Here is a 22,419-nt window from a genome sequence, read left to right as displayed (position 1 = left end):
TGTTTGAAATGTCATTTACTCAATATTAATTAATTATTTTAAATACTGGTATATAAAAGCAATATTGCACTTGTAATTCTGATGCTGAAAATCAGCATGGCTGTGATTACCTGAAGCCAATTCATGACTGTACCGATATTCAGTATAACCGTGCTCTTGCACGTGCAATATTATTTTAAAGAGCAATTTTCACTGCAGTGCTCAGTGTAGTGGGTATAGACTATCCATATTAAATGTCAAAAACTATATGCACTAAATGAAAGAGTGACACTTATCTGCACAAATGTATTAAAAACAAGCATATCATAACCTCATTCAATATCAGGCTAGAAACATTACATGCTTGCTATCCAAACTAACCAAAATTTCTGGGTATTATTTAATTTGTCATAAACTTGAAGTCACTTTGCCAACCTTTACTGTGATGCTGCATTTATTGCACATAGCACTTTGGTTATATCCATTACACTGAAAGTTTTTGTAACCAAACATTATATTATCTTTATAGCTGAAGCAACACGATTTCCAGGTTTTAAAAAAAAATTCCAACAAAATTTTCTTTGTTTTTCACTTCAGTTTTGTTGGTTATTGTATCACTTTAAAGAATCTAATATGAATTATCTTGTAATTTTTTTTTTACATCTCTTGAATATTCATTCATTGTCAAATGTCTTTAGGGCCCTGGTGGAGCCCAAGGACCACCTGGGGAAAAGGGCCGACGAGGTGTTGTTGGTCGGAAGGTATGTCACATAGCTGAAAATGTGAAATATAATGATGGTCATTAGATTTCTGATGCTTCATATATGACTGTATCTGATCTAATAAATTACCCAATGCTCTCATCCTGTGAATGTGTAGTGGGACAGAAAGCTGTCTGAAACTCATCATCCCAAAGCATTCACTGCACACTTGTTCATTTATCTGTTCTCTCTCATTCGTTTGTAGGGTGAACCAGGAGACCCAGGACCTAAAGGTTCTACAGGACCACTTGGACCCCGAGGAGAACCGGTAAGTCTGACATGCCTCAGGTTTCTTTTTACAATGTACCATGTACAGACAATTAAACATTCAAATAAATATAATTGATAGACAACATTAGTTTTGTTTAGGCAGTCATGTTTATTTAATTTAGTTGAGAATTGCTGTAAACGATTAGGTAAGACTCTGTGGAGTGGTACACACTAATTATACTCATATTGTCAAAGATTTGTATGATGTTACATGATGTTACATCATCTCTTTATTAAAGTACATGTCTAACAGCACAGTACCTTAAACAAAATGTCTCTTAACAGGGAGATGATGGGCGAGATGGCTTTGGAATATCTGGTCCTAAGGGAAGAAAGGTCAGTTTTGTTTGTGGAAACTAATAATTGCATCTGATTTTCTATAATACCAAGCTAAAGTCTAGAGTTTATCGTGTGATATTTTATTGAGAAATGCTGATATTAGAGTTAGAGGGTGGGCGGGCAATATAATCATTAAAGCTGTTGCATTTTTGTGTTTGTATATTTATGTATAATTATATCAAATACAGTAAACCATATGCACTGCATGAAACACTATTGATAATTAAAAATTAATGATAAATATGAAATGTAAACAATTGTCTATTGCAGGGTGATGAAGGTTTCCCTGGATATCCGGGTTCAAAGGTAAGATCGGGTCATAACAGTAAAGCTATAAAGGTGTTTTTGCATTGTTGCGTACATTGGCAAATTTCTTAAAACTATAAAGCAAAAACTTATAAGCTGGTGTTTTTTCCCCATTTGTTCACAGGGGGCAGCTGGTGAGCCTGGAACCAACGGAGGAGCTGGACCCAAAGGAAACAGTGGCCAGAGAGTGAGCTCTATGCCTACAGCATATTTTATATATTTTTATATCCATGCTGTATATGTAACTGATTATGATTGTGCTATTTATTTGCTAGGGTGTTGCAGGTGGTGTTGGTGAGATTGGACAGAAGGGAGAGGTTGGCTATCCTGGGCCTTATGTAAGTACTATCCTTTAAATCAGTGGATATTATTATCGGGAAGCAAAGCTATTCATACACTCTAATCAGAATGCTTTTAAATTCATACTGATACTGTGTGGGTGGGGGGAAAGACAAGAAAAATGTTTTGGCCTTTGACCAGTGACAGTCCAGTTTAAACAGCCCAAAAACAGATGAGTCTTCTTCTCAGCTAAATAAATCCGTATCAAAGTAATGTTTTTGTTCACACAGGGCCCAAAGGGACCCAGAGGGCCAGGCGAATCAGTAAGGGCATGAACTTATTGCAATTTTTTTTAATGGTGGGGAAATGGAATTCTATGCTAATCTACCACATCCTTTTTTTTACAGTCTTGTGCTTTGGTCAAGAAAATCAGAGATAACTGCCGTATGTATTGGTTTACAATATCTTCTATCTGTTTTCATGTTGTAAAAAAATAAATAAATAAACTGACTGTACATTTGATGGTTTTATTGTTATTTTCTCTTGTAGCATGCTGCTATGGTAAGTGAACCATTCTTTTATTTAAATTACATAGCAAGAACTGGTTTATTAATTTTATAGCTTGAAAATGCTTAAATGATGGCACTATCTGTTGTTCAGGAGCTCAAGAATGTCCCTTGTATCCCACCGAGCTGGGCTTTGCCCTGGATGTATCAACCGGTGTATCAAAGAATAATTTTGACCGTATGAAGGACATTATACTCCGTCTGTTGAATAACATTACCATCACTGAGAGCAACTGTCCACGAGGAGCTCGAGTGGCCCTGACACTCTACAACAGTGAGATAACCACTGACATACGCTTTTCTGACGCCTTGAAAAAACGTGCATTGTTGGAACGGGTGCAAGGCTTGCAGACTCTGAGGACAAATAAGAAGCGCAACTTGGAAACAGCCATGAACTTTTTGGCCCAAAACACCTTTAAGAGGGTGCGCAGTGGTTTCTTGGTGCGCAAGGTGGCTGTATTCTTTGTGAATGACCCGGTGGACCTCACAACAGAGTTCACAAATGCTGCTTTGCGACTCTACGATGCAGGAATCACCACTGTCGTCCTCATGCCTCGTCCGCCAAAAAAATTCTTGCAGGTGGGGGCAGTAAAACCAAGAACTCAAACAAGAAAATTCAAATAAATTTGTTTAAAACTAATTACAGTGCACAGCTAGAAATTATTTATCATTAAACTTACTTACAGAATATGTTTGGACTATCCTAGCTTTCTTTTCACTCTCTCATATTTTTCTCTTTCAGGTAAATAACACCATATTAGCCTATTTCAAGGACCTACCCTCTCCAGGCAGTGAAAATTACAACACAATAATTAAGGAGATAATTGACTGCCACATCTGCCTAGGTAAAACCATGTCATATGCACTGCAGTTTAACCTACAATCATCCACCTTATATGCATGGTTTATATATGGTAGCTTGAAAACTCGAACATAGAGCAAAGTGTAATGGAAAGGACTGTTTTGTTTTATTTTTTCTGCAGACATCTGCACTCCCAATCAGCTGTGTGATTTTAAGCCTTCCCCAAGCACTAGGGAAAGAAGGGCCTCGCCCACGGACTTAGATGTTGATATGGCTTTCATTATTGATAGCTCTGAAAGCACTTGGCCGACTGTCTTTACAGAAATGAAACGGTATATTGCTCACATGGTGAATCAGCTGGAGATATCAATGGAACCAGCCACAAGTGCCCATCATGCTAGAGTTGCATTGGTTCAGCATTGCCCATATGAATATTTGTACAATGATAGCAGTATTCCTTTTAGCATGGCATTTGGCCTGACAGACCACAAGTCAGTTCATGATATCCAGAGCTTCTTACTGGACAAGGTGCACCAACTTGAAGGAGGCCGTGCTCTGGCAGCGGCTCTGGAGAGTACAGCAGAGCATGTGTTTGAGAAAGCACCACATCCACGCCAGCTGAAGGTGCTCATTCTGCTTGTGACTGGACCAGTGGAAGAGAATGAGGAGAAGTTGCTGAAGGCTGCCATTGATGTCAAATGCAAAGGTTATTTCATTGTGGTGATAGGAGTGGGTAAGCAGTTCAGTGCTGGTGATGCTCGTATCCTGGCCCAAGTGGCTAGTGAACCTTCCGATGTATTCTACAAGAGTGTAGATGGACCACTAAGCTTCTATGATGACCACCTTCAGAGGTTTGCCCAACTACTGCCCAAGTACCTTAGTTGTAAGTATAACTCTTTAACAGAATAATATGAGTTAATCAATTATCAAGTTTACAATTTCTTTGTTTTTGAAACAAATGTTTTGAAACATTCTTCTGCAGTGAAGAATGCCTTCTACATGTCTGCTGAAGTCTCAAAGCACTGCCAGTGGTACCAAAGTGACCAACCAGTCAGGTCGCAAAACACTTACAAGTAAGCCTTCTGACAGTACTCCTCATACAATTTGTACCTCATGCCCATAATATTTAGAATTATGAATTATTAACATTTTATTTGTACTACTAAATCCTTATTTTCTACTATTATACAACATTTTATTCTAGGAAAAACAATAAACATAATGAGCAGGAACAGAAGGAAGATAAGGAACAAAAGCTTAAAGGTTTGGACATTTAGTAATGAATGTATAGTTACTGTTGGTCATGTAATGATGGTTATGTGATATTAAATCTGAGCTATTCCCTGAACTGCCTTGATCAGTAGTTTAATAATAATGCAGTGTATACATCACTACTAACAAGGCCTGGAACTAGAGAAAGATAAACTATTAATAAAAAATAATAAGAACAATTGTCTGTCTTTGCTTGTGTGTTCCCAGAAGTAAATGCTGAGGACCCGCATCTAGTCAATGTTACCTCCAATAGTTTCACTTTGTTGTGGGTCAATGATGATCCAAAAGCACACCATGAAGTTACAGTGACCCACCTAAAAGATCATCGTGTAATACTGCAGAGGAACGTGACCGGTTCCCATCTTACACTCCAGGACCTGGAACCCAGTCAAACCTATCATGTTGTAGTCATTGGCCACAGTCTTAAACAAAAGCTTACCAACACCTACAAAGGCATAATTACGACAAGTAAGCTTATGATGTCATATAAAATCTGCTGCTGCTCCTATTTTCAATACTATTGTGACTATTAAATTTTACATCTGCGTTCCAGGTGGCTTTACATTTGAGTCATGTGAATTACAAGATAAAGTTTGATGGATTTACTATTTTTTGTAGGAAAAAACAGCATATTTTGTAAGGTAGAAACAGCATACAATGCAGCACTGTGAAAAAGCAATGTGAAAAATTGTCTTTATTGTTTAACCTTTTGATCTTTTGTTGCTATCATTGATATCAAACAATTGCAAACACAGCACAGGTTTATCCAAAAAAAATCTTTGTTAAATATAGGTGTGCAACAATTATTTCCATCCCTATGAATTCATATGAGAAAAATATATTTGAAGTATATTTTACATTTTTTAGTACACCTGGGTGACTCGGAACAGGAAATTGTTCAACCATGACTTTCTGTTTCACAGGGCTATAAATATGAGGTAACACATAGGCCAAATTCCCTTAGTCATTCATAACAATGGGTAAGACCAAGGAATGTAGCTGTGATGTGCGGCAAAAGGTTGTTGAGCTTCGCAAAATGGGAAGTGGCTATAAGAATATAGCAAAAGCCAGTCCCCTGACTTGAAACCCATAGAAAACATGTGAGGTGAACTGAAAAGGAGAGTCCACCAGCGTGGACCTCAAAATTTGAAGGATCTGGAGAGATCCTGTGGAGGAATTGACTCAGATCCCTTGCTATGTATTCTCCTCATCAGGCATTATAGGAGAAGACTAAGAGTTGTTGTCTTGGCAAAGGGAGGTAGCACAAACTATTGACTAAAAGGGTGCCAATAATTGCTGCACACCTATATTTAACAAAGATATATTTTTTTATAAACCTGTGTTTTGTTTGCAGTTGTTTTATATCCATGTGAGCAGAGTATTTTTGTGATTTTTTTTAACAAACAATCAAAAGGTTAAACAATAAAGACAATTTTTCACAGCCTTCTTTGGTCATATTTACCAAGTTTGCCAATATTAGTGGAGGGTAGAGATGCACCGATACTAGATTTCTCAGCCGTTACCGATAGCCGATTATTCAGAGTGATATGGGCCGATGCCGATACCGATACCAATAGTTTGGTGGGTCTGCCTTTTATACCTGCTTTTAAATTAATAATAATTAATTCCACAATTCTGAAGGAAATGCAAATAAAAACTTTATTCTCTCCATTTCAAAAAGTTGTTTCATAGTAACTGGTCTCATAACCAGAAAACACATTAACTAAATTCTGAGGATTAAATTAAGATTTCTTAACTTATTAAATGTTATTAATTCATATTAACATTGACTGAATTCTAAAAACCTCCTGTTAGTCCCACATTCACTCACCACAAACAAAAGCATTTCTACTTCATCACTGAACATCAAACTGATAATATATAATATAAACTTTTTTTTTGATGATATTAACTCATATTAACATTAACTGGATATGAAACATACTATTCTATATATATTCTTTTCTGTGCAATATACACCTTTTTTGTCAACTCATCTTCATTTAAATCTTTCAACAGTGTACTGGAGCTTTAATTCAGCACAAGCAGCTCGAGCAGTGTGGGAAAAAAAAAAAAATTTACTCAATGCCGAAACTCCCGCTTCACTGCTGCAGCACCTGGCGTAAAAGCACTCATTCATTATAATATCATTATAATGCACACCGAAAAAATCCGTAAAATACTGTAAAATTTTTGCAGTGTGGAGCTTACAAATTGCAGTTTTGTTGTCATTGTCATCTAATGCAATTCCACATAAGAGACATCATCTTTACACACAGCACGAATACGATGTGATTTCCCGCCCTCTTTTGATTGACAGGATATAATCGGCCCTGATCATCTAATGTTTTTAAACTATCGGCCAACGGCCGATAGCATGAAACATTGCCTTTATCGGCCGATACCGATTATTGGCCGATACATTGGTGCATCTCTAGTGGAGGGCACTGTATTTTGTAAGCTAGTCATACCAAATGCTAACAGAACAGTATGTAGGGTATAAACCATATTCAGAGTCAGAAACTTATGTTCAAAGGGTATGTCAGATTATATGTAGAAGATATTACCATATTACTTTTTGGTATGAGCCGATGACGTACATTAAAGATGTACAAACATATATATATTTTTTAATGATGTTCAAGTCAGGGGACTGGAGGGCCATTCCAAAAGGTCTAGCTTGAATTTCTTGAAATACTTAATGTTGGATTTTGAGGTATGTTTTGAATGCTTATTTACTGGGATCCATTCTTTTAGCTACCTGTCCAATGTTTTTTGTGCCACTGGCTGCCACACAACCCCAAAGTGCAATAGAATTCTCCTCCATGCTCAACAGTTGGCAAGGTGTTCATTTTTTTACAATGCTTTTTCCCCCAAACAGACCTGTGATGATTGAGTTCCATTTAAATTTTTTCAGTCAACAGTACTTGTTTCCAAATTTCTTCTGGCTTATTTAAATATTGTTTTGCATACTTCAACTGTTGAAATATCTTCCTACCTGCAGAGGAAGTGTACTGCTTTTCAAGTTAAAAAATCTACAAAATATCTTATTTGGCCAAGGGTGCCCAAACCTTTGCATACAGCTGTACACCACTGTTAGGCATATACTGTTATAGTGACATTGAGAAAATCTTTTTGTACTTCAACAGAAGCAGAGGAGCCTGCATTTGTTGCCAAAGGGGAAGTGACAGGGGTAGTGACAACGGCACCACTGAGTAAGCCAGAAACTGGTGAGTAAATTCAGTTTCATGGTCATTGTTTGTTTGCCAGTTTATTGGCTCAGAAAATGTATTAGGTCAGCCTATATTGATATTCAGTCAGAGCAAGCAACCATTTTTATATTGCTATATTTACTATTATTAAATAAACTCATGGATTAACTAAATTCAACTTTAGACTTTATTTCTCTCACTTAGCTTGTAAAGTCAGTGTGTGATTGGTATGTAGTACAAAAAAAATATTCAATAGATATATTGTAAATATATTCTTTGTCCTGGTTTTGTCCAGCAAGGCAAAATTTATATAAAATCTTATAGCAATTGAATAGCTATCAGTACAAAAAAATGTGTGGTGTGTTTCCTAATTTATCTCAATTTTAACGTCCAAATTTGGACATCAGTTGGACTTAAATTACTGTGAACTGCATGTCAGGTTGTTTCCTGAGTTTTCATTTTAAATGTCAAAATCAGATCTTGTGGTGTTCATGGTTACATAACTAATAAACTCAACATTATCACTCACAAATCTTCCTGGACAATTTTTAAGAATTCTACACCAGATTTTCATAAGTAACCTCTTAAGAAACAAAAACAAATGTCTTTGTAAATCATTATTCACATTTCAAATATGGTGATAGCATGTGTAGCACATTTTGTTGAACCTGTCGTAAAGCAGCGGCCATAGAAATAAAATGTAATTAATGTAAAGTGCTTGAAAGTTACAGGCTATAAACAGTATGTTGTTTGTTAGTAAACATAGAGTTGCAAGAAAATTTGTGAACCCTTTGAAATTACAGTGGTTTTTGCATTGATTACTCACAAAATGTAGTCTGATCTTCATCTAAGTCAATTATATACACAATTTGACTAAACTAATAACACACATACAGTAGTAGTTTTCAGATCTTTATCGGGCATACTGAGTAATAATTCACAGTACAAGCTGAGAAAAAGTAAGTGCTAACAACTTCTCCAATAGCTAACTGGAGTCAGGTGTTTCGGTTAAGGAGAAGATATTGGAAATGTGGGTTGTACAGGTGCTTTGCACTTTTAATAAAGACACACGAAGTCTGGTTACTGACAAATCTGTTCTTCTGAAGAACAGTTGATTAGTGTAAACCATACCTCAATGGCAAAAAAGTACAATGCTATGTTTTTAGGAAAAAAGCTTAGCACAGCACACCAACACCAAAACCTCATCCCAATTGTGAAGAATGGTGCAGGGGGCATCATGGTTTGGAACTGCTTTGCTGCCTGAAGACCTGGACACCTTACAATCACTGAGAGATCAATGAATTCAAAACTGTATGAAGACATTTTACATGAGAATATCAGAGCAACAGTCCATGACCTCAAGCTTAAGGGAGTTTGGGTGATGCAACAAGACAGTGATAAAAGCACACAAGTTAATCAACTAAAGAATGGCTGAAAAAGAAGAAAATTCATGTTTTGGTGTGGCCAAGTCTGAGTCCTGACCTTAACCCAACTGAAATGCTGAGGCATGACCTGAAGAGGGCTGTTCAATCAAGACAGCCCTAAAATATTGATGAACTGAAATAGTTTTCTAGGGGGGAATGGTCCAAAATTCCTCATCATCATTATGCCAGACTTATAAGCAGCTACAGGAAATGTTTGGTGGAGATTGTCAATAAAGACTTGAAAAGTACTGCTGTTTGTGTATTATTAGTTTAGTTAGATTGTGTTTGTCTGTAATTTTGGCAGATAATGATCAGACCATTTTTTATGAATAACCAATGCAAATACCCTGGTAAGTCCATAGGGTTCAGAAACTTTTTGAAACTTTTTCTTGAAACTGTAGATGCATGTAAGATACTGTATTTTATTACATGTTAAATCTTCACTTTAAAATGTATGAGGGAAAAGCTTAGAACCACAATCGCCTGATCAATAGAAGTGAACATTCACTTTAGTAATTTTAGCCAATGTTAACTGTGGCTTGCTTATGAGAAATAGCTTATTATAATAGCATTTGCTCGACTGTTATTCTGCCCAAAAAGTTCACTCTTTTGGTAGCCTCTTTGGTCTCAACTAAGAAAATGCTTACCTTCTCTCCCAGAATCTTTTTGTTAAGGTTTTCATTTGTTTAACTGCTAAATCATCGTCATGATCAGTGGAGGGATGACCCAAGGGATGAGCCAAAAGTGGGAGGGTATTATTTTGTTGTGATTTATAGTAATGTCTGTTAAAAAATACTGTATAAATAAACTTTAATTTAATTTGTGTGGCATGTGGAGCCAACCTTCAGTTTTTTGGGACTGTCCCATGATATGCAGCACAGTATCACATCCATAACACTGGTTGTCTTACAATGAGCATTAACAGTTTTATATTTTAATATTTTCCCAAAAAGTTTATAGGTTCTTGAACCTGTGTGTTTAATCTCAAATGCTGCCTGAAACAGACAAAAAGAATTATGAGTAGCAATTCATAACAGTAAATCAGCATGGTTACTATATAATTAACATTTGCATTATAAAACCTAATTTCAAAAGGTGAAACTCTGGACTTTTCATGACTTTCCCACCAGCTGTGTTCTGTGGTAGAGGCATCAGGCATACCAGAGCAGAGCTCATTCTCCATGTGGATCAACAACACATTAGCCTATCAGCACTCTGGTTTTTGTTTGTTTGTTTGTTTGTTCGTTCGTTTTTTAACTTTGGCCAGAAGAAAGGCTAACATTTCTTAATAGCTTTGAAACAACTAACATATTACAGCAATAACCTAGAAAAATCTTTATCTTTTTAGGCTGCATGCTTTATGTCCTCTCAGTACTCACAATAAACAGATGGTTTCAGATGGTGGGTTTGCTGCATGATGTATATACCTTGTGCTAATGGATAGCAGATTTTGTTTAACATGTTTGTAAAATGAAACACAATTATTAATCTCATTTTCACTGTCATGTGATCAGGTGGATTGAGATGAGCTGAAAGTTAACACTCATTCAACATTCTGATATACCTTATACAGTAATGGAACAGCAAGGCCAATTCTTTACTTTTCGCTGAAGCCATTTAGGTTTGAGATCAAAAGATGAATATGAAATGATAGATCAGAACTTCAGCTTTAATTTCCTGATGTTTACATCTAAATGTTTAAACAACTTACAACACTGCACCTTTGGTGGTAGACCACCCAATTTCTTAGGTGAGCAAAAATATTGGAATAGATAGTCTTAAAGTCAAAAACATTTAATATATGGTTGCATATCCCCTGTTTCCAAAAACTTTATCAAGCTGGTGACCCACTGACATCACCAAAATTTTGTATTCTTCTTTTGTGATGTTTTTCCATGCTTTCACTTCAGCGTCTTTCAGTTGTTGTTTGTTTTAGAGGGTTTCAGTCTCCTCTTAAGGAAGTGAAATGCTACTCAATTGAGATAAGGTCTGGTCGTTGACTTGGCCAGTCTAAAGCCTTCCACTTTTTTCCCTTTTGTTGTGTTAGCAGTGTGTTTTGGGTCATTGTCTTGTTGTATGATGAAGTTCTCTGTAGACACAGCATTTCTCTGTAGACTTCTGATTTCATTCTTTACACCAGTGATTTCTTTCTTTTTCAGAATATTCTAAATTGTTGTATTGGCTATGCCCAATGCTTGTGCAATAGCTCTGATCAAATTTCTTCAAAATGGCTTGCTTTTCTCCCATAGACAGCTCTCTGGTCTTCATGTTGGTTTATTCTTTTTAACAAGAAATTCAGTTTTCACAGGCAAAGCCCATTGTCTTTAAACAAGAAATCTAACAGGGCACACCTGGGCAGCAAAAAACACCTATCAGTCATATGTTCCATTATTTTTAATCACTTGAAAAATGGATGGGTTCAAACAAAAAAGTGCCATGTTCTAAGTTGTTTAACACATCTAGATGTAAATATCAGGAAATGAAAGCTGAAATGCTAATCTTTTGTGTCATATTCATGTTTTGATTTCAAACCCAAATGTCTCATATATAGCTAAAAAGTAAAAAATGAATTGGCCTTGCTGCTCAAATACTTTTGGAGGGGACTATATGTGTATTCCTTGATTGTACAGGTCCATGGAAACAGCTATATATTTTTTAAAAAACTTTTATTTCATCTCAGAATTATATTTTAAAACCCTATCGTTATTGGTTCTATTTCATGTTTTCTGTATCTCTGATCGTATGTATGAACATTACCATATGGGCCAGGATTTAAATGTGTGAGAAATCATATGTTTCATCAAATCAGACATAGAAATCCATTTTGATCATGAAAATCGATTGACAAGATTTCTACAGAAAAGTCACAGTGACTCCTTTACTGAACACTTACAACAAATGCTCAGAGAAAGTTACACCAAGCTAACACATAGCGAGCATTTCAGCTCATCTAAATGCAAATCATTTTACCTATTATAGGTAAAATGTTCTTGTTACAATTAAATGTTCTTAATATAGAAAACTCAACTGACATCACTAACACACTCCTTTTCATAATCTAACACCTCATTTTTTGCATGTTCTAGTTAATGAGTTTGCAGACCCATGCTCACTTGACTTTGACACTGGACTACCATGCAAAGACTATGAGGCTAAGTGGTACTTTGACAAAAAGAATGGATTCTGTGCCCTGTTCTGGTATGGAGGTTGTGGAGGAAATGAAAATATGTTTGAGACTGAGGCACAATGCCTTAAACACTGCATCAAAACAGGTAGGTGTTTTTTGCCCCACTGAACCAAGCGCTTCAGAGATTACCTAGGAAACTTAGATTTTGGAGAGCCTTACGTGGAGCGTATACAGTTAAAAGTATATGCGGGTGTGCTGAGTTGCGCCAGAGCAGCATAAGATAGCAAATATTTAATCAAATTAAAGATACTGTAGTCTGTAGTGACTTATAGTGAAACATTGCAGTAACACTGCAACAACTCAAATGGGACAGTGCAAATGTAAGAGAAATTAGGTTGCCTAAATCATTAAAATTATTTTTTATAATATTTCCCAAAGTAATTTAATATAGTCAATCTAAAATATATAAATATGTTTTTTCCTGACTCCCACAGTGGACCATCAGCCACAGCAGAATGTGGACAAGATCAAATCAGAGGACCCTCCAGCTCCAGGTTAGTCTGCCTCTGCCATTTACAATTATAATAAGCATTGAACGTTTTTTTGTTTGTTTGTTTATTTTTTGTTTTGTTTTTTTCCTAATGCAAAATTCAATTGAATTCAGTCCTTTGCCTATGATTAGAAGTCTTGCTAGCCTAATATAATATTTATATGCATTGTGCATTCACACAGGGGAAGGTTTTACTTTGTTTGCATGAGTGATGTGATGCACACTGCTTATATAATATTGGCTTTGAAATGAAAAGCAAAGGTGTTAGACATTATGATGAGCTTGTCTACACAGAAAAATCATAACTTTTTTCCTCTAATATGTTTCTAAAACATTAGCTAGCCTGTTTCCTATTACTTTTTCTGCATGTTTGATTTTATGTCATCTAGCAATCTGAGTTTTCAGTTTTTAAATGCAGTTTAAAGTTGTGCTAAGTCTCATTTCATGAGTCACTTAGTGACTCACTAAGAAAAGGTACAAAAATAATTTTGGAACCTCCATGCATTTCCATACCTAACAATAATCTCTCTATGCTCTCATGCACCACTTAAATCTCGTTATTGCTTCTGGAAAAAATAATGCCTGCTCACTGAAAAGACATTTTTAGTGGATGGGACAAGCTATCCTCAAATAATTAAATATTTTTTGTTCAAATGGTTGTTTTTGTGGAGAATCTTTCAGGAGTGGTATGAATCAGTAAATTTTGTCTGAGGAGGAGTAAGAGGAGCTTGACATTCAGATGTCATCTCCCCACAATAATTTCTAGTCTTCTTTTTCCCTGAAATATTTAGTGCTTTACAATACGTGTCCACAAATTCAACCCTGATTACTAAGCCTTGAAGCTAATCCTAAAATCATTTTCAGTATCCCTAGTTATTCACCACAACATTTTTAATGATATTGCAATAAAACTGCATGTAAATGTGTCTGTAGTTTGACGAGGCTAGTAGGTATGCATGTCCTGACCCCGTTGCCCCGTTTTCTTGCCCATTTTTGTCTGAATGTCTTAAAGTTATCGGTATTGGTATTTCACACTAGTCTGCTGCTCTCTTCAAACAGCTGCACAGCTTTCAGTGGTGGACATCTGTAAACTTCCCAAAGAAGAAGGCGCCTGCGCTAAGTTTGTACTTAAATGGCATTATGACCCCGTCAACAATAGCTGTACACGATTCTGGTATGGAGGCTGCGGTGGCAACCTGAATCGTTTTGACACACAAAAGGAGTGTGAAAAAGCATGTGGAAAAGCAGGTGAGACATATAACTCTAAATGACTTCCAGAATTGGGTGAAATACTTGAAGGCTAAACTTGATCATAAGCTTTTAAATGTGATATTAAACATGATTTTGCAATATCCAGAAAGTGATACCTCTCAATCACACAGCTGCATTTTCTGAACCCTGTTCTCAAGATTCTAAGCACAGTTCCTAAAACAGGATAAGCATTTCTCATAACACCACACCATTTGTGCCACACAACGGGGTAGTACAGTATTGGTGCAGATCTCAGGGGAAGTATTTAGATGCCTTGCCTTCCCTATGTTTTCTCCTCTGTTCACTCCTCTCGCAATGCAAAATATGACTTAGCAAATTAAAGTTTCTTAAATATAGTCAAATGTGTCTGTTATTTCCAATTAAAAGATTACAATAAACCAACAATACCTATTTCTAGTCATTTTAACTAATTTCGAGATTTAAATGTTCTTATTCTATTGGCAGATCATTTTGCTATTTTCTGTAAAAATGAGCAAAACTTTCTGAAAGTAGAACAATAGAAAAAGCTTTTTTTTTTTTTTTTTTTTTTAAACAACAAGAAAGTAGATCTAAGTCTAGAAATATCCAAAACATCCAAGAACGTGTTTTTATCCCAAATTCTCATCCCATTCTGGCACCTGTCTCTTTCTCCATTATGACTTTGCTCTTAACACTACACTTATACTGTATGTTCTTATGGTGTTACTATAATGATTTAGTCTATTCCTGTGAAGTGTGGGATTTACATCAGGTGTGCATTTTCATATTTAGGTGTTCACTTTCACAATTTCAGAAATTTTACTGACATAGGTACTCGTACTGAAATCACACATTGCACTGGCCTCTTCTACAAACATTTAAGTATTTAAGCTAATTAAATTAAGTACACTCTGTTTTGACCAGCATGTCCTCTGCAATGACTGTTGCGATTAGTGCTTTGCAAAATATGCTTTAGCTTTCAGATTGTAAGAAAATAGTAAAAACTGAAAAAGTGCTATGACCAGTGGCATTAACAGTGTGTAGTTTTGAGTCACTATTTTAAATATAAACAATTGAGGAAAAAACTGTAAGTATCTATTTAACACACTGCTAATGTGCCTATATAGAAAAGTAAAAGATGTTCAAAGTTATTAAAAGTATGTGCAAGCAAATGATGAAAAAAGAAAAAGATGAATGAAAAAGAGAAATTTAGATAAAATATTACCATTGTCATGGATCGTAACGTGACTTTATGTTAACATTTGTTTCACCTGTTTGGACAGGAATTAAACACAGAATTTGATTGTTGATTGTCGAATATTTGTTTTACTATTTTTCAAACAACCACCCTTTCAGAGATGTCTTTCCATAAACTGCCACTTACACTGATTAATTTGGCCACCGATTTAATTTGGTCACTGAACATAAATTTCCACTCTTTTGTAGCAGGGAACAAACATAGAGTCTTGTGTAGTGTAATTAATGCCGCAAGGCAGCACATTTATTTGTTTACCCTGGACGTGATGAAAACGTGAGTCAGTTATGAAGGCTGTGTGAGTGTTTCCAGGTTGGCAGGACATTTGCACATGCACATATGTTTTCTATCAAAAATACTGTGCAACAATGGAGATGTATCATTTCACAATTTCAAAGACAACAGCAAGTCACATATTTGGACTGGCAAAAAAAACAATGATTTGTTAATTACATCCATTTTAAAGCTGATTATTCTTTTGACTCTGTAGAAGCTAGACACTATGGAATCAGGGTATTGGGTACTGGGAGCTGCAAATTCAAAATATGTTCATGCATGCACTTACCATAGTTTCTTTTCAGAGTTAATTAAATGAAAATGGTGCACATCTGTATTCACATGCTCTAGTGGAGTTTGTCTCAAGGTTAAGCATGATTCTGACTATCAGCTTGAGGGAGGAGTGGTCCAGCTCCACTGTGACACATTTGATGTAACTACAGTATGTAATTGCTGTAATTTATACTTTGGGTTGCAAATACTTTAAAAGAAAAAAAAAAGAAATGTATTTGAAGCCAATATTAAATATGGCACGATCAGTTAATTAATAATATTAATTTTAAAGTCCATTAAAGTTTTTTTGCTTGTTTGTTTGTTTTCAAACAGAATATTGGTGAATTGGCGAAGTTGCAATTGCACGTTTTTTTTGCATGGCCTTTCACAGTGATGTTTGTTGGTAAATGAGACTTTTTAGCTCTATTCATGTTCAATGCATGTAAATCGAAGTGTCCTTTTTTTAAATGCAGTGGTGTAAAATCTATTGAAAAACTCAGTCTGATATGTCTACTCAAGAAAAATCTGGAAACCTCAGAGGTTTGGTAATTTCTAGATCCCAGAAAATCTGTTTATGCATGTGTGTAACTTTCTTGCAAAAATATAAATTAGGACTTAAGATGCCAACACTGAATACAAACCTGTGAGTGTAAATATTGACCAGAGCAATGGCAGATAATGACAATTACAAATCTTGGTATTGGTCGATTACACAGATAGTGCATAAAGATAGAGATAAAAATGTATTTTGTATTACTAGATAAATAAATTCATAGATCTTTCTGTGGAGCATTTTTTTTTCTTGGTCATTAAATGAATTGACAGAAAAAAATGATACAATTAAGGCATTACATTGAGTGGATTTTTTCCCCCACTCAGACAATTAGACTAACATGAAAAAAAGCCCAATAGCTAAGAGTTCAGTAAAGATGACAAATGTTTTTAACATTTCTTTTAATCTCATAAAGAGAGGATTGTGTATAAAATAAGCTTTTTTGTATTTTTAAAGATTGTGCAATTAAATAAAAAAAACTTTTTTAAATAAATCTAAAAATAGTAATAATGAAGTGGCTCTTACATAAGTTGACAATGTCCAATAAGTGTATTTAAGCACACAGTTGGAATGGTTCTATATTATTGCTGTACACATAGTCATAATTAAAGAACATCAATGTGAATGATTAGACCAGTTAATTTACACTAGAACAAGAGGGGTTCATTTGAGACGACCACGTCACATTGTATAACTAATGGAATGTATGTAAAACACTCAGGAGGTCAAAGGTGTCTAAAGGTTTAGTTGTCATTATTTGTCATTATTTCCACAGTTTTAAAGCTCTCCATACCAACCAAATGCAGTCATTTATTTTTATGCATTTATATTTATACATGAGATGTTACATGAGCAAACAAATTTAAAGGTTTTTTTCTTCAACAGCCGCTGTTAAGCAGGCACCTGTCATTGCTGCAGTGAGAACATAAAGGGACACTGATGATGATGATTCAAGGTTCACCTCTAAGGGAAAATTATGAAAACCAAGTTGCCTGCACTGGAATCTGCCAGAGGAAACCTTTAACATTGACAGTTTGTCATTTAACAAGTGAAAATTTGTCATTTTAATTTTCTTTTTTTTTTTGAAAAAAAGCCAAACAGGTTGTTGCATGATATTTTTGTACTGGTGCTAGATAGTTATTTGTTTGTTCATTTGTTGTCCATTTTCCCCAGAAATACAGTACAATGTCTAAATAGCTAAATTCCAGGACAAAAGATGTTTGTTATTGCTGTTTTTTCCTTCACATGTATGAACTGCTTGATGAAAGCTTATCATTATATCTTTTGTGGGTTATAGGGATCACCTTGTTGTTGTTGTTCTTGTTGTTGTTTGCCTAGTTTTTAGTAATTAATGTATGTTTAACTCACAAAGGCACTCTCAAGTGCCCTCATTATGCTTTCACTGCTTGTTTGCACAAAGCTTCTTTTTCATTCTCTGATCAGATGTTGGAACCACACTCATTCATAAAAGATCGAAATGTTCTCATTAAAAGAATCCAATCCTGAATATTATGATTTATACATTGAACTGAATTTGGCAGTCTCAAAAACTAAATCATCATTAGATCATCATATCTAACTATAAGGTCACCACTGTTAAATACTTTAAATACTTTTAAATACTGGAACAGATGTGCAAAAAAGAAGTAAACTGATTAAGTGTGCTTGTCAATCAAGACTTATTTTTGATGTGTGTGCGTGTGTGTGTGCGTGTGTGTGTGTGTGTTGACAAGGTACAGGTTTTTTCACTTTTGTGTTTCATAAAGAAATCAGAAGACATTAATAAATTAGTCTTTATATTATACTTTGGTCTAGTTTACTTTTCTGACTAATTAAGTGCTGATGGAATCTGTGACATAGCATACCTCAGACAGGATGAGAGTGCTTTTTGCCATTACGGTGTATTTGCTGGTCTGTTTGAGAACTGTGGAAAAAATCTGTTCCACAGCTTGTGTTGAGCTGGACTGTTAAAGTAATGACTCATTTTAAGAGGAATGTCCTTTTATGGTGAACACTTGATGGCTCTGGTACTTAGCAAAAAAAATGGATTAATGAGAGCCAGATGAAGTTTACAAGGAGAATAAAATGATATGGAAAAACACTTTATTTAACATATATTGTATAGTGTATTTCCCATTGATTATTCTCTCTTCTAGCATGTTTTTTTTCATGACTGATGACTTGCATGATATAAATTTTAAAAATCAAAAAAATAAATATGGTCAGGCTGCGGTTTTGGGAGGAGCAAATTGCTGAGCCAAACCAAGCCAACAGCCTAGATTTTCTGTCTTCCTCATACAGCCACAGTGTCAGATGTAAGCTTCAATCTTACTTTTACCTTTAGTATAGTAAATGGCTATTTTCCTCCTCCCTTACCTACAAAGTCTCATTTGGGGATCTCCAAGAGTGTACTAGCCTGGTTTAGATGATGCCTTTCAATAATTTTGTGTCATTAAGCAAATTTAAATCCCACAAAGCCCCTTATCTTTATGGTTTCCCATGGTCCTTTCTGGGACTGCTACTGTTTATTATATATTTATATATCACTATTGGTGCCATTACCTATAGTCATAGCCACCAGTATCATTAAAATGAAGATGAAACACATATCTACTTACTACTAAATCCTTCACTTCTTTTCCACCTGTCTCACTCATAAGCTGTGTGCTAGGTATAAAACACTGGGTGTCTAGGGTTAGTCAAATCTGAAACTAAATTACTCATAAAATTCTTACAACATACTCTTCCTATCTAGCCTACTCTGTTTTCCCACACTCTCGTTGCTCAGAAGACAACTGTGAAACATAATCTATCCAGCAGGTCGTGGGTCTACCCTGGGGTCTCTTTCCAGTGAGACATGCATGATACAGCTCTAGCAGGAACAAACAACAATCTCAGTGATTCCTCTTGATTCAGATAAGCAGCACCATGCACACACACTAATACCTAGGGGCAGTCTAGCATAGCCAATATGCCTCCCGGCAAGTTTTTGCACAATGGGAGCACACCCTACACACACTAACGTGAAGTCAAACAAGGAACACTGGAACTGGGAGGCTTCAGCACTATCTGCTGCACCACCATGCCACCCCCATGCCAAATAAAAATAGAAGATAAAACAGAAAAACCTTCAAAAGTAGAACAGAATATTAAGATGTTTAACTATGAGGAAACGTATATGAAATTAGAGGGAATGTACTTCTTATCTCTTGATAATCAGCGAAAATAATGTATACTGACATAAATCTCATATAATCTCATTTGAAATGTTATGAAAGTCAAAAGTCTTATGATTTGAGTTTGAAAAAGGCTTGTGGGTATTTATGAAGCTATGCCACTTGCAGTGATGGGGAGTAACTAAGTAAAAGTAGCGACGCTACTAATTTAACAAATTTTTCAGTAGCGTTTTAGAAATAGTGTAGCTTTTCCAGTAACGAGTTTTTCGAATATGTAACAATATAGCGTGCCCAATTGCTACCTACTGTATTTTGTCCAATTATAGTGTTCCTTTTCATTGCATATCTGCTGTGCCCATTTGCTTCACAAGAATTTAGAGCCACATTGAAGCTCACATGAACAGGAAGAGACCATCTGATGGACACGTGAAGCGACCACCCACAGTTTGTTATGTGATGTATGGGGCAGGTAAATGATACTACCATAATAATTAAACACGGGAGTTTATTCTCTGATACTGAGAATATTACTGGCACTTTGTTGTTAATAGCCAACACAACACAATGTTTACATTTACTTACAAATAAAATAAAATAATTCAATAAGTTTATCAGTGCATGCCGATGAATTTATTTTATGTTCTGAATACAACAATCTGATGGTATTCCTCAACATCTCATTTAAGGGGAGCAGCAAGAGAAAAAGTACCTAACTTAACTGATTTATTATTATTTCCATGATTCATTAATTACTTAGTGGTATAATAATAATAATTTGTCATTGCCTGTATTGGCCTATCGGAAGTATCAACATGAACATGCAAACTCCGCACACACAGCCCCGGCGAGACTCGATCCCCAGACGCTGGAGGTGTGAGGTTAACGTGCTAACCACTAAGCCACCGTGTGCCCACCCTAAGGAGTCAAATGATAAATCTTACACCTTTATATGTATTCTTTGCAAACCAAAGATTAAAATACTTCACCCAATATTTCAATTATAATACAACGTCCAAGAGTTCTAATTCAAATATAAGGACGCATATAGAAATGTACTTTGAGTGTGGTAGTTTATACAAATATTTAGGTATGAGTTCTAACTATTATATAATTTGGCTTTTCAACAAATAAAAGAAATCAAATATTGTTTTTATCTATTTAGTCATTCAGGGCTAGCAATGATGCAAAAGAGAGGTACAAATGCATTGCTCATGGTAAGAGCTTTTCTGCTGTAATGTAATTGACATCCAAAAAATAAGAAATCAAAAGGCAAATACTGTTACATAACAACATTCTCCCCTATTTAAACCGTTATCATCAGAAATTGGTCTTCTTTCTGCAGTGCATCTGTTCATTCCTACTTCCTCCAGGCCTCTGAATCATGACTCATTGCACAGGCATTTTGGCTTTTCGCAGATCTCACAAAGCTTTAAGTACTTTATTTATTTACTGTCTCCAGACAGAGAAGAAATCTACTTTTGATCTCTGACATTACACTACTTTAGATTTTAAATCAAATAAGTCTAATGTTACGTTCCCCTTTCCAAGTCTAGGGATCCAAAAGGAGGGTAACAAAAAAAGTGAAGAGAGAAAGAGAGAGAGAGAAGTTCCAGGGCAGGCACAAAGCACAGTGACACCAGATTTAAGGGATTTAAATAAAATGTAACAAGTTTTAGTTTTACAACTGGGATAGAGACAAACAGGGCTTCAGGAGGGGAAAAAGGTCAAAACAACAAACAAAAGGTTATTTCTAAAGTCCTTTGGAAATACTTTACATATAATCAAAAATAAAAGAGAAAATAAAGACACAGAGACTTTCCTCATTCACTCTCTGATCAGAAACAGAAATAAACAAGGGTCTTCAATGGCATCCCTCTCTCTACATATCATCCCACCATAAAAATCTCTAACAATATATTACACAAAAACAAAAGATGAGAAAAGAAAACTGGCACATGGCCTGGCACTATATACAACTATATACACTATTTACAATATAAGCTATTTCCAACAAATAACGAACACATTCAACTGACTTGTTAAATTACTACTCACACACTCAATGTACTAACCTGAGACACACACAGAGGCCAGCAGAGAAACACACAGAATATTTTTAGTGTTTCACCTTAACACAAGCATACAAATAGCATAACACTGGGACCAATAAATGACAGTCTCTCTGTGGAAGTGCTTTTAGTGTCTTTCTGTCTCTCCCTTGTTTGGAGAACTCTGTTTTCTTTTATACTCCTCCAGTCACCCCCTCAACGAGCTGAAACACTGATCAAGTGGCACTCATGATCCTGTAAAGTGTAAATACCTTCTGTAAATACCTTCAACATTTTACAGACATTACACATGACTATAACCATTTGTACTTCTTATTGGATATTCATGTGTTTGTGCATATATCTGAGAAAGAAAAAAGCTTAGCTTATACAACAGGTTGTTCATTCATTAAAGGCAGTAAAAGAGCATATAAAATATTAAATAAAAAAAAGAAATAGTATATTCTCTGTTTAATAGATTTATACTTAAATCTGTAGCATTATAAGGAGATATCTTGTTTTGGTGTAGGCAGTCACAACATGTGTGGACATCATCCTCCATTAAATAGACAAAACTAATTAGCTATAAACACCATGTAAACAGATGTGCAGATTTAGAAGACAACAAATTAAACTAGCCAAAACACACTATACAAGAGAATGCAGAATCCAGCCTTTTGAGTGAATGCACATGATTATTCTTGATTAAAAACACAATATA

General features: G+C 35.4%; 2 protein-coding genes across 6 annotated transcripts in view; both read left to right on the top strand.

Annotated features, from left to right (window-relative positions):
* The window catches only part of col6a3 (collagen, type VI, alpha 3), a 78,362-nt gene extending 75,842 nt beyond the window's left edge, over window positions 1-2,520 (top strand). For 4 of the 5 annotated variants that reach the window (XM_053680839.1, XM_053680840.1, XM_053680841.1 and 1 more), the window contains 9 exons: window positions 678-740; window positions 946-1,008; window positions 1,296-1,346; window positions 1,620-1,655; window positions 1,780-1,842; window positions 1,931-1,993; window positions 2,225-2,257; window positions 2,342-2,378; window positions 2,484-2,520. In XM_053680839.1, the coding sequence (XP_053536814.1) occupies window positions 678-740; window positions 946-1,008; window positions 1,296-1,346; window positions 1,620-1,655; window positions 1,780-1,842; window positions 1,931-1,993; window positions 2,225-2,257; window positions 2,342-2,378; window positions 2,484-2,503 (429 nt within the window). In that variant the 3' untranslated portion in view covers window positions 2,504-2,520. The remainder of the gene's footprint in view (window positions 1-677; window positions 741-945; window positions 1,009-1,295; window positions 1,347-1,619; window positions 1,656-1,779; window positions 1,843-1,930; window positions 1,994-2,224; window positions 2,258-2,341; window positions 2,379-2,483) is intronic. The other variant, XM_053680843.1, reaches the window with a different exon arrangement.
* Window positions 2,521-2,680: 160 nt separating this feature from the next.
* Window positions 2,681-18,278, top strand: LOC128628710 (collagen alpha-3(VI) chain). Its single transcript, XM_053680838.1, has 10 exons — window positions 2,681-3,079; window positions 3,243-3,345; window positions 3,484-4,185; window positions 4,285-4,375; window positions 4,507-4,565; window positions 4,782-5,042; window positions 7,724-7,804; window positions 12,832-12,891; window positions 13,947-14,135; window positions 17,360-18,278. The coding sequence occupies exons 1-10, from the start codon at window positions 2,681-2,683 to the stop codon at window positions 17,401-17,403; spliced, it is 1,989 nt and encodes a 662-aa protein (XP_053536813.1). The 3' UTR covers window positions 17,404-18,278.
* Window positions 18,279-22,419: the final 4,141 nt, after the last annotated feature.

The sequence above is a fragment of the Ictalurus punctatus genome, chromosome 6, assembly GCF_001660625.3.
Source record: "Ictalurus punctatus breed USDA103 chromosome 6, Coco_2.0, whole genome shotgun sequence".
Lineage (NCBI taxonomy): Eukaryota > Metazoa > Chordata > Actinopteri > Siluriformes > Ictaluridae > Ictalurus > Ictalurus punctatus.
Note: the sequence above shows the minus strand (reverse complement) of the source record. Positions and strands in the feature narration are given on the sequence as shown.